General features: G+C 43.4%; 1 protein-coding gene across 6 annotated transcripts in view; it reads right to left on the bottom strand.

Moving 5' to 3' along the window:
• frmd4a (FERM domain containing 4A) overlaps nt 1-12636 on the bottom strand; it is a 241423-nt gene that overhangs the window by 41244 nt on the left and 187543 nt on the right. For all 6 annotated transcript variants that reach the window (XM_034176652.1, XM_034176651.1, XM_034176650.1 and 3 more), the window contains exons 5-7: nt 8335-8419; nt 1249-1305; nt 3-25 (exon numbers count right to left, since the gene is read on the bottom strand). In XM_034176652.1, coding sequence (XP_034032543.1) covers nt 3-25; nt 1249-1305; nt 8335-8419 — 165 coding nt within the window. The remainder of the gene's footprint in view (nt 1-2; nt 26-1248; nt 1306-8334; nt 8420-12636) is intronic.

Below are 12636 nucleotides of genomic sequence, written 5' to 3'. Positions count from 1 at the left end.
ACCTGGTGAAATCACCTTTAGCCTCCTGTGAGATACAGGGAGAGAGAGAGAGAAAAAAATCAGAAAGAAAAGACAAACCAAAGTTTATGTACACTGAACATGAAAGGGTGAATTATAGTGTCACATCTGAGATGTTATGTTCTGTTTGCGTGAAGGTTTGCGTAGGTGAGAGAATGCTGTCAGGCCTGACAGAGCAACATTTATCCTCCATCGGGAGTGAAACCTGTGAACACTGGCAGAGTACAGTAGATACCTGATAGCTATATGTCTGCACCTGCACAGTCAAAGCACTCAGGCTCAGTCCGGCCCTGTGCAATGTGATATCAGAGCACCAAAGCATCACATCACCAGAGCCAGAGAGAGAGAGAGAGAGAGACTTTGGCCTTGTATTCGCTGATGATGCTGTGATCTGTTCAGAATCAATGGATACCCTGATTTTAGAACTTGGAATGTTGAGCATGGTATTGGAGTGTCTGGGTTTGTGATCCAGGTTTTCAATGACTTCCTGGTCGAGGTCATCAGAAGTGAATCTGTATGCAGCACAAGTGATGAACTTGGAGAGCTACTGGGATTCATTTGAGATCAAGAGACGTCACATTTATGCGTCATGAGTTCGGTGGATAAAGGAGTTTCACAGCGGCGATACCATTGTAGGAGAGAGAATGAAGGTCCAAGTCTTTAGGGTACTGGTGCTTCCTGTCTTACAGTATGGTTGTGAGACTTGCATGATAACCAGTTACCGCCACTAAGTTTCTTTGGAGGATCTTTGTGTCAAATGAGCGGTTACTCAGAGAGATGAGGAGTATTATTTGCATTGTGAGGGAACACCAGCAATGACATGTTGGCTATGTGGCACATTTCTTTAGGTGTGATCCAACACTCAGGTGCCTCAGTGTTGAGAACCTCATTGGCTGGAGGAGGCCGAGGGGATGCCCACATATCACCTGACTGTGGCAGATAGATGGTTATTTCTGCAAATGGGGAAGGACCAGTTGGCTGAGTGGGTGCCATCCTAGGTGGTTCCATGGTGTATTGACACGTAACCAGTGCAGGGTTCAAGACTTGGCCTGATCTTAACTGATGACAATTTGGACTGTGGTAGTCAATGTGATGGATACGATCACAGCACAATTAATAGCTGGACGTCTTTCAGAAGGGCAACAACGTATGAAAATTCTGCGGTAAGTCGTGACTTTGCCTGTATAAAATGATGCTGGCACGTGCACGCAAACACACACTTTTTCTTACTTGTAGAATATAAGATGCTAATTCAAAAACAACTTCACTTTCCACTTCAATAAGCTCCTGCAAGAGAAAAAAGAGGACAGAAGACACACCATAAATAACACATTTTCCTAATATTGGCTCCAATCGAATAAAAGGCCCCGTGCCGGCGGTGGGATAGTAAAATGACTGATTTTCATGCATTTCTCCAAAATAGGCTGGTAATTCCTTTCATCTACCTACCACTCCCCCTTCAATTTTTCCACCCTCCTCTCTAATTTCATGACCTTTTTGTGTGGATGAAGCTCAGAGGTTTTGCATAGCAAAGTTGGCAGTGGGGGGTGGTGGTTCTGGTTTATTCAAAACACTTTCAAAGATCATTCTTGTAAATTCTGTCACTCATTTCATTGATTTACATAAAAAGCAGGAGTAAGTCAAGAATTTTATAACACTGTTTCCACTGACTGTGTGTCATCTGTTGACACTGATATGGTTATCTTGTAAATTTTAAAATTCTTTATTTAGCCAGGAAAAAAAAGACTCTTACACTCTGTTCTTCACTTGCAACAAACCTTTATTTAGGAAAAGCAATGTTTCAATCCTTTGACCAGGTGGTGTGCCGGCTTCCTCCCACATGCAAAGACATGCATGTTAGGTGAGCTGGAAACTTTAAATTGTCCATAGTTGTGCTTGTGAGTGTGAATGTGTTTGCCTGTCTATACGAGGTCTGTGATGAAAAAAGCAGTCCTTTTTATTTTTTTCAAAAAATAAATGGATTTGATTCATATGTTTTTACGTCAGTTTTTTCACGCGTGTCGGTGACGTCATTCGCCTGTGGGCAGGCCTTGTGGGAGGAGTGCTCCACCCCGCCCGTCGAAATCTCTTTATCTGAATAGCCGTTGCGGACGGCGCGCGTTGCTTTATCAACATTTTTTCTGGACCTGTGAGGAATATCCGAGTGGACACTATTCGAGAAATTAAGCTGGTTTTTGGTGAAAAGTTTAACGGCTGATGAGAGATTATGGGGTGTTTCTGTCGCTGTAAGGACTTCCCACGGAGCGGGACGTCCTGCATTGCTTCCAGGAGCCATCGTCAGCCTGTTTCGACCTGAAAACATTCTAATTTAAGGCTCTGTTGACCCAGGATGTCGTGAGAGAACAGAGAAGATTCAGAAGAGGCCGGCATGAGGACTTTATGCGGACATTCCACTGTTTAAGGACATTTTGTAATGAAAGACGTGCGCGCAAATTCGCTGAGTCGTTTCCGTGACGACTCGGCGAATCTGTGTGCGCCGCGACAGGAAAAACACCTCCGTGTTGAAAACCATTTGTAAAATTCAGGCGGCTTTTGATGGCTTTCAACAAGTGAGTAACTGAGAAATTGTTTAACAGCTTGGGCATGTTCCAACTTGCCCCTTAAGGTTTCCAACGGAGGTGTTTTTCCTGTCGCGACCCCCCGCGGTCAGGTCCGGCCCGACATGCAACTCTGCCCACACGTTTTCATTACAAAATGTCCGTTAACAATGGAATGTCTGAATAAACTCCTCATGCCGACTTCTTCTGAAAGTTCTCTGTTCTCTGACGACTTCCTGGGTCAACAGAGCCTGAAATGTGGAAGTTTTCAACTTGAAATGGCGAGACGCTGCCGCCTCGAAGCGCAGATCGCCATCAGGCGCCGTGGGCCGTCCTTAAAGCGACACTAACAGACCAAAATCTCTCATCAGCCGTTAAAATTTTTACCGAAAACCAGCTGAATTTATCGAATGGTGTCCACTCAGTTGTGCCTTACAGTTTTGAAAAAATTTTGATCAAACAAAGCAGCAGTCTCTGAGCCATTCCTAAACAACGAAAAAACGATGAGAGGGTGGGCGACTCCTCACTCAAAGACTGCCCACAGGCGAATGACGTAGCCGACAGGCGTGAAAAAACTCTTGCATGCCCACGAGGGTTCAAGCATGTCTGATGTAATCACACGTGATTCAAATCCATATGGTTTTTGAAAAAAATAATAAGGTCCATTACTTTTATCACAGACCTCGTATGTGATCATGCGATAGACTGGTGTTCTGTCCAGGGTGTACCTGGCCTCATGCCCTATGAATTCTGGAATAGGCTCTAGCCCCTCCTCCCCCTGCGACCCTTAATTGGAGTAAGCTGGAACAGAACATGGATGGACCAGGTGTCTCCAACAGTGCTCCTGGAGAGCACCTGCCCTCCGTGTTTTCTGTCTGTGCCACTCACAGGTAATTGACTCTGTCAGGGTACTCAGCCAATCAAGAGCTGGGAAACACCAACTTAAAAAAAAAAATCAGGCGTGACTAGAGCAGGTAGACATGGGAAAACTCCTATAATATTATATATAAACCATATATATTGTTTATTACCCTTATTTAAATATCACTTATATACATGATGTCTATTTTCTTATGTCTTACGATATATTATTATGATATGTCCATTTTCTTGAGCCACTTAGGTGGGTAGGGAGAGTTCCCATGGGATAATAAAGCTTTTCAACCTACCATCTCTGGTTCTCAAGACCAGGCACCTAAGTGGCTCTACTCTACTCTATTCTACTCTTCCTTTGTTAGATATTTAGATATACCTTAGTATACACTAGTATAGTTCTACCTTAGAACTGGAATATATTATAGAAGACATACCTTACTGAATTTTCATGCAGGGTGCTCTTCAGGAACAAGGCTGGAGACCCCTGACTTAAGCCCCTGTCACACTGGGCCTGCGTAGAGTTGCACTGTGCTGCGTATATATTACGCAGGAATGGCTGAGTATGGTTTTGGACCGCCTCTTCTTCTTCTGTGGTTTTGAAGCTTCACTGCCAGCAAAGTTCAGCAGAGTCCAGCGGGATGAATAAAATCTAGCAATGCAGGTCTGTACTGATACAAAAACCTAATAGGATTTTTCGCCGGACTGGCGTAGTAGGGTAGTGTACAATTGCGGAAGCACAGTGTACAGTAGCGCAGTGTTGCGTAGACTTGCATACAGTAGCGGAGTGTTTCATAGACTTGTGTAGAGCACTGCGTCCAGTGCTGTACGCCAAATGTCCATTTTGCAGAACTCTTTGCATCCCTCAGCGTATTGCCACGTAGGGCTGCATAAGCTCGGCGTAGTCGATACGCCGCATTGCGCACCTCTATGTAGGCCTGGTGTAAAAAGGGACTTTAGACCTTCGCCAAGTAAAGCTCAAACAGAGACTCTCCACACAGGTAAAGCTGATAACTATTTGGGTGCAGCCAATCAGGCTGAGCCCAACTATCATGTGATCAGCTTCACAAGCTACGTGCATTTAATCCATTAAAGGGTCCGTCCACATTTCCAATGGACTAATCATAATCTGAATCAAGTACCAAAAACATATCAATACCAATGCAAAAATATTGTAATAGGAAAAAAAAAAAAGAAAGTGTAAAAGCTTTTGTTTTATTCACAACACTAAAAAAAAAAAAAAAAAAAAAAAAAAAATCACTTTTGAGATGCCGGAATTATAATATAATATAACATAATATAATTGTGGCTTATTAAAAGCATTTAACTGAACAACACTGTTGACACTATTACCGTTCGTGCATGAGTGTATAAGTACACAGGATAGAGGAGGAGAGGGGGAGTGGGCAGTGAGCAGTGGGTCAAGTATGTGAAGAATGTCGATTCATTCCCCCTCTTAATTAGCACAGAACACATCAAACAGCATGAAACACAAGAAAGAAAAACAAACAGAAGTGCACCACAAAAAGTTACCAATAAGCTGAACTGCAATGTGAGACTATAAAGCGAAAAACAATTTCTTTGTTTGTTTTTTTTTTAATTCAATGCAATGCAACAGATATTAAAACACCAACATATATGCAAAGAACTTGCAAGTAAACATGTACAGGAAGTTTGCAAAGCTGGACTATACATCAAATCTTCATTTACTCCACAACCAAGGCAGAATTAAATATTACATTTGCTGAGAAAATTATTATCATTATTAAAATGTAACTATTAAAAGGTCACCAGATTGGCTAAGTTTACTGTTGTTTCAGCTATCGTGTGTCAGATTGTCTAATGTTGCTCTTTAAAATAAAAGGTCTGACAAAAATATAAATAACTTGAAAGAAAAATTTAAAAATCCTGACCATTCCTCTTCACAATATTAGGGAAAAGTCTGAATTAAATATAGGCAAAACATCTGAATATAAGTCTAGAAAATAATGGATACTATGACATCATCACAAAGGGCATTGACCAAGAGACACTGGTGCTGAATTATTTCTCAGTCAGGCCATGTGCGCCCCCTGTTGGTCATGATAAGCAACAAGCCTACTCCACACACTTCAAAATGTCTAAATGGGTGAAAAGCAAAATAATGATGAGAGTAATGAGTTGGTAACTGGAGGGTTAGTTAAGTTACATTCTTCCTGGTAATATGCATTCTTCTTCATTTCATAAGATAGAACGATTGCAAATAAATACATAAAAGACAAGCAAGGCAGCTGAAGTCATGGAGGACCGTGACATTTTAAGACCATCACAAACTGCACAAAATAAGTATTTAGATTTTGAAATGGCCTTTTCTGTATAGCAGGTTGCCAGCATCTATTAAAAGCCAAATCTCAACTGTCATTTAAACATGAAACACAATGAAAGAAATGTGCTTTCGTGTTGACAGATGGCTGCAAATGTGCCACATTATTTTGTGGTTGCTAGCGCGAAGGGCAGCACATAATAGCTCATATTTCCACTTCATCAAATTAACATGTACGCCTGAAGTCCAAGTTAGCCTCTTGTGACAACTTTTTATATACACATGAGAAACAACAAGTAAATCGTACACAGGCCCCGAGGCCCATCAGATATCCAGATACCATCGCGGTCTATGACTTCATGCGGACAGGACGCTAATTACTGCTCCAGCCAAGACCACTACCCATATACAGCTGGGTGGACTAGGATGTCTGCATCTTTGGACAAGATACTTTGCCTTGCCCAAAGATGCAGACAGATATGGTGTCCCAAGTCTCCATACCAGGAGTCCAACTTCTAGCCCACAGACCTGCTCATTAGGAGCAAACCCCCCCCCCCAAAAAAGGGCTAATAATAACATACGAGGGTAGATCAAAACGTTCTCGGCCTCACCTAGAAGGCAGGGCAGCATCTCCAAATCTATGATGCAGTTGTAAACTATTATGCCTTGTATGGTTATGCACTAACATTCATGCGTCTGTCTTTATTTATTTTTAGGTGAGGCTCTTCGAAAATCTTCAGATCTAGTGAAGATCCAAAAATGGACACAAAAGAAGCTTGTGTGGTGATTAAATATCTGCATAAAAAGGGCATGACACCCAAGGCAATCCATGATGACATGGATTGCCATTGCCATTGAGTCGGATGATGACATCATTAAGGCTGTAGATTCCTACCTGAAGGACCAAAATGAAGCCTTCTACCATGAAGGCATCGGAATGTTGGAGCACCGCTGGACAAAGTGCATTGAGGTGAAGGGAGACTATGTTGACAAATAACCAGGAACTAGGAGTATCCTGACAACCCTTCTTGGTGAGGCCGAGAACTTTTCGATCTACCCTCGTACAACCTCAGGCTAGGTGATAAACATATGACTCTAAATCAATACCATGACTATTTTAAACTTTTACCTAGATTAATAAAATATTATTTCACAGGCTATTTTTGTACACTGCACTCACAGGTCTCAAGACATCTTTTGCAAGGGAGACCTGGACAATTATACAGTTTCCGATTCACCCAACCCGCATGTCTTTAAATGTGGGAGGAAACCCACACAAACAGGGAGAACATGCAAACTCCACACAGAAAGGCCAAAGGTGGGAATCAAGCCCATGACCTTGTTGCTGTGAGGCAAGCCACTGTGCTACTTCTTTGCTTTGTGTGTGTCTGATCCTGTCAGGTATCAGAATTTAAGCAGAGCAGGTCCCGATTATTACTTGGATGGATGACTGGGGGCTGTTTGTGTTTCTCTGTGTAAAACTGGAGTTGTGTCAGGAAGGACATCTGGTGTAAAACGTATGCCATATCCCATGTCAGAGCTGTACCTGATCCGCTGTAGTGACCCTGTACAAACGGGGGGCAGCCAAAAGACAAACAACAACAACTCATAGTTACAATTAAAAGTGCATATTTGCTCTCAGGAATGCATGTCTTATCTTTTTGATGTGACAATAATTTAAGGAAATAAAGGACAGATGAACTATTTATGCCTATTTATTGAACATTTCAGAATATATTTTACATTTGTTTATTTGTAAATGATAAATTTAAGCAAAAATAACATACCAGGAGCACAGTTTACTGCCAAAGAGGTTGGGGGACTTATAAATTATAAATTGCAATACTTGAATTGTTGTTGGTTTGTTCAGGTCACCACCACATAATAGTGTTCTCTGGTTTGGAACTGTTATTTTTACTATGATTTACATCTTGAATGTGGCACAGGTTTTACCATGGATGTCCTTCATGAAGCAACATGGAGAAAGGACTTAATGTTTAGGTGGTGGGAGAACACTGCAGGACCCCGAGGAAGCCAATGCACTGCTCTCTCAATCCACTCAACTAACAGCCCAAATATGGCCAACTACACCAAATAATTCCAGGATGTACCCCCCTCCCCCCAAGAACCCATAAAATTGTAATAAATCCTACAAAGGTCCAAGAAATTTCAATGAATTTGCTGGTCTTAAACATCAGTCTGTGTACAATCATGCCCCCAAAGTTTTAGTTATCTTGGCCGCTTTGCATCAAAGTTATGGTCTTTCCAAAATATGCTCCATATGGTATGATTTGGTGGCAAAATAGGCCTCCAGGTCTGTTATATCATGGAAGAACATGACTTTTATGCAAAGCAGCCAAGATAACTGAAACTTTGGGGAATGATCGTACACAGACGAAGTAGGATTTAGGATCTATTACAATTTTTATGGGTTCTGTTTTTTTAATGACCCTATATATGAATGATCATGAGGACCTTAGGAAACAAAATCAAAGACTTTTTCAGATTCAATCAAAAACAATGACAACGCATTATCAGCAGTCCTGTTGATGATATTTGAATTATATAAAATAATGAGTTTACCTTGTAGATGATGGACTTGGCATTAAGAAAAAACAGCTCAATGGTGGCATTGTCCTTCAAGTAGGATATACTCTCTATGTAGAACCTGTAAGCACATGAAAACAATAAATAATTCCTTTAAAACAACAACAAAAAGATTATTACTAATTTCCTTCATATACCGACTTCAGTGATGTCACTGTCTTGTAATAGAACTCATGCAACAACCACAGTGACCAGTGGGTGGCGCACAACACCAAAGGCTCTCCTATTTAGTACATCACCATTATTTCATTTTAAACCAATTTTTTTCCTCTCTCATCATGCACGCTGGCAAAGATTCATTTATAGTTTGTCAGTTTATACACAGACACACCCATGCAGACTCAATGCGCATGGCACACATGGCCTGCCTCAAGAGATTCATCGGCAGCATGCAGTCATTTCACATGCACCATGCACATACAGTGTCATACTAGTGGGAGAAGCACAGTAACCCACTTCTGGCAGAGTGGGTCACAGAGAGCTCACATAATAATGCATTCTAAATATAGCTCATGAATACATTCAGAGCCAGAGGGGAGCCACACACTGGTACGCCAGCATCCTACTCACGCTTAGGTCCTCTCTCCTGCAAAATGAATATTGATAACACGCTATTCACTGACGATTGAGCTGGAAAAGTCACATGACTGGGCCAGTAGGCAATCAGCAGAATAATGATCTTCAAATATTGTGAAATCCACTTAATTCTTAATTCAGAGTGAGTACAACAGACCTGTTCTTGTATTTTAATTAAACTTGTTTTAAACAGATGCTAGATGAACTTTCATCCTAAACATCATTGCCTTGAAGACCTACTCTTCTGATGCACTGATTCAGATCTAAAAACAAAACAGTATTTCAAGGTCAATGCCCTCTGAAGTTCCACAAGAGGCTTGTGAAATGAACTTCCATCCACAATGCTGGACCTGCAGTGAGCTGGTGTTAAGTAATCACGCAACAAAGGCAACGGTCATGTACACGGACAGATGGACAGCCTATTTCCATGGGGTGACACAGAACTGACCCACAAAAGGAGGTCATGGTTAGTGTCTCCTGATCTTTGAGAGGGTTGTGAAATGTAGTTATGCCTCAAATATCATGAGTCTGCAATGAGTTGGTTCCAAGTAATCACACAGCAAATGTCACGGGCATACACATGGATGGTGCCTTTTCCTATAGCTACTATACCATTAACAAATGTTGTACACTAGCTTTAGTCCAGCAACATTAGACTGGTTTAAAGTGTCAGCAACTCTAAACCAGAAATAAAATGTTCTTGAACTGTCAAATTTTAACATATGAAATTTAACACAGTTTTGACTGGTTTTCAAATCACTCCTGAATATCTTTGAGTTTTGACGTGTTATTTGATTCTTTCCTTGGGTTTATACACAAATTGTGAAAGGGTTTATTTGTACTATTTTCATCTGTATTAAAGAGTACTGTAGACTAGAGCCCGACCGATATGGATTTTTTGAGGCCAATGCCGATAACGATATTTAGATGAAAAAAATTTTGATTTTGGAAAACCATGTGACGGAGAACCAATTCCGATTGGACACTTACACTGCGCACGTCATCACACATCTTCTATGAGGAGTACCAAGATGGCCGACGGTGGATCGAAAGTCCATGGAGTTAACTTTTCAACAAAAAATAAAGGTAAGTTTCTATCTCATATCATTAAAAAGTTATTTACAATTTAGTAAAGCTTGGGCCCAGCCGTCGATTACGACGGCGTCGGCCTCAGAGGGATAATGGCAAATGGCAGTAATTCCCAGAAACCTTCTGGACGACCAGTGAATCTGAATGTTTCAACCTCTTAGCAGTAAATGAAAGTTTTACATGCTAGAAATAAGCTCTACACAACATGGGTTTAATAATAAGTGTGACCGATGCAATGAAACACATTTGACACATTACTACATAAACTGAGTTAATGAAACTGAGTTGAACTGAAATGAGAGAAATGTGGGGTGAATGTAATCGCAAAGTTATTACAAACAACATCCTAATAAACTTACTTGTATGCTTTTGTCAGCCGATCAGTGCAGTGTGACGGCGAACTACGAGGCTGGTAATGAACACATTTAAGCAGGGGTGTAAGCACTCTCAGTTGAATGGAGTCAGAGCTCCATCTACTGGACAAACGGTGCAAGGACATTTTACACTGCCGACACAAACATTATTTCAGTAACTGTTCTGTTTATGAGAAATTCTCTGCGTTCTCTCTGCAAAATTTCGGCCGATAGTGAGTACTTTGAAAAGGGCTTATATCGGCCGATAATATCAGCCAGCTGATATATCGGTTGGGCTCTACTGTAGACTATAAATCATATCATTGTGCTGCCCTAAAAGAGATCAATTTTAGGCAACACCTTATTGAACAAACCCAATCAAAGCTGCAAATACTCAACTTTACATGCTCATATACACAAATTAACCACTTTCAGTGTGACTTTAAGCCTGTTACTGAGTCTACAGACAGCATATCTGTCACACCTGGAGATAAAAAGCCAGTGTGTCACTGTTTCACAGTAGCCACGACAGGGATGAAGGATCTGTACTTGTTGGGAAAGTGTAGTGACACGGACCCACAACAGGGGGCGTAAATGAACGGACAATGGAAGGAGTCAAATTATAACACTTTACTGTTGTGAATGACACAACCAAACACAGCAGATTACAGAATGTGCAAAAGTCAATCAATAAGGTGTCGTGTGGGCAGGCTCGACGATAGGAGACGCCTGTCTGGAAACGAACCGGAACCACACGATTTCCACTGCCACCGAACCCGAGGAATACTGGAGCCGCCAAGTCCCGAAGTCCCCAGGTGGCCACCGTCACGGCGTGTTGGATCTGGTACTGCTGGCAGAAAGCAAAGACAGTTAAGGGTGGGTGTGTGAACACCCAGTAACAATCCTGGTGGGAATTCCACCTCCACCTCTCACTCAATACGTTGCAGCGATCCCTCAGAGGAAAAAGAGTGCCGTCTTGCACAGCCTCCACAAAAAGGACCGGTACTCCTGCAAACACTCACAATAAACTGTTTACAAAATACCACAAAAAGGCTGAGGATATTACCTCTGGTAGAAGATGATATCTCGGCAGTGTGGTGGAGGTGTCTTCCTGCTTTTATTCCAGATGTGGATTGGATGATTAGTGACAGCTGTCACGGATGATGGGTGACAGCTGTCACCACAGCTTGTTCCTGAGGCGGCAGCGCCCTCTCGTGCCTGAAGCCCGCACTTCAGGCAGGGCACCCTCTGGTGGTGGGCCAGCAGTACCTCCTCTTCTGGCGGCCCACACAACAGGACCCCCCCCTCAAAGGGCGCCTCCTGGCACCCGACCAGGCTTGTTCGGGTGGCGACGATAGAAATCGGCCAGGAAGGCCGGGTCCAGGATGAAGCTCCTCTTCACCCAGGAGCGTTCTTCGGGTCCATACCCCTCCCAGTCCACCAAATACTGAAAGCCCTGGCCCATTCGACGGACGTCCAAGAGCCGGCGAACTGTCCAAGCCGGCTCCCCGTCGATAATACGGGCAGGAGGTGGCGCCGGACCGGGTGCACAGAGGGGTGAGGTGTGATGCGGCTTGATTCTGGAGACATGGAAAACCGGATGGATCCGCAGTGAGGCCGGGAGTTGGAGCCTCACTGCGGTAGGACTGAGAACCTTGAGGATGGAAAAGGGTCCAATGAAGCGGTCTTTCAGTTTAGGAGACTCAACCTGTAGTGGAATGTCCTTGGTGGAAAGCCATACCTCCTGCCCGGGCTGGTATGCGGGGGCCGGGGACCGTCGACGGTCTGCATGGGCTTTAGCCCTCGTCCGGGCCCTCAACAAGGCCGAACGGGCGGTGCGCCACACCCAACGGCATCTCCGCAGGTGGGCCTGGACCGAGGGCACACCGACCTCTCCCTCCACCAAAGGAAACAAAGGGGGTTGGTACCCCAGACACACCTCGAACGGGGAGAGGCCGGTGGCAGAGGACACTTGGCTGTTATGAGCGTACTCGATCCAGGCCAGATGTTCACTCCAAGCCATCGGGTGTGCGGAGGTCGTGCACCTAAGGGCCTGCTCCAACTCCTGGTTGGCCCGTTCGACCTGTCCGTTAGTCTGTGGGTGATACCCAGACGAGAGGCTTACGGTGGCCCCCAGTTCCTGGCAGAAACTTCTCCACACCTGCGAGGAGAACTGGGGACTGCGATCCGAAACGATGTCTGTTGGTATCCCATGCAGCCGGACGACATGGTGGACCAGGAGATCCGCCGTCTCCTGGGC

This window comes from Thalassophryne amazonica, chromosome 8 (assembly GCF_902500255.1).
Source record: "Thalassophryne amazonica chromosome 8, fThaAma1.1, whole genome shotgun sequence".
Lineage (NCBI taxonomy): Eukaryota > Metazoa > Chordata > Actinopteri > Batrachoidiformes > Batrachoididae > Thalassophryne > Thalassophryne amazonica.
This window is presented reverse-complemented; position numbering and strand designations above follow the sequence as displayed.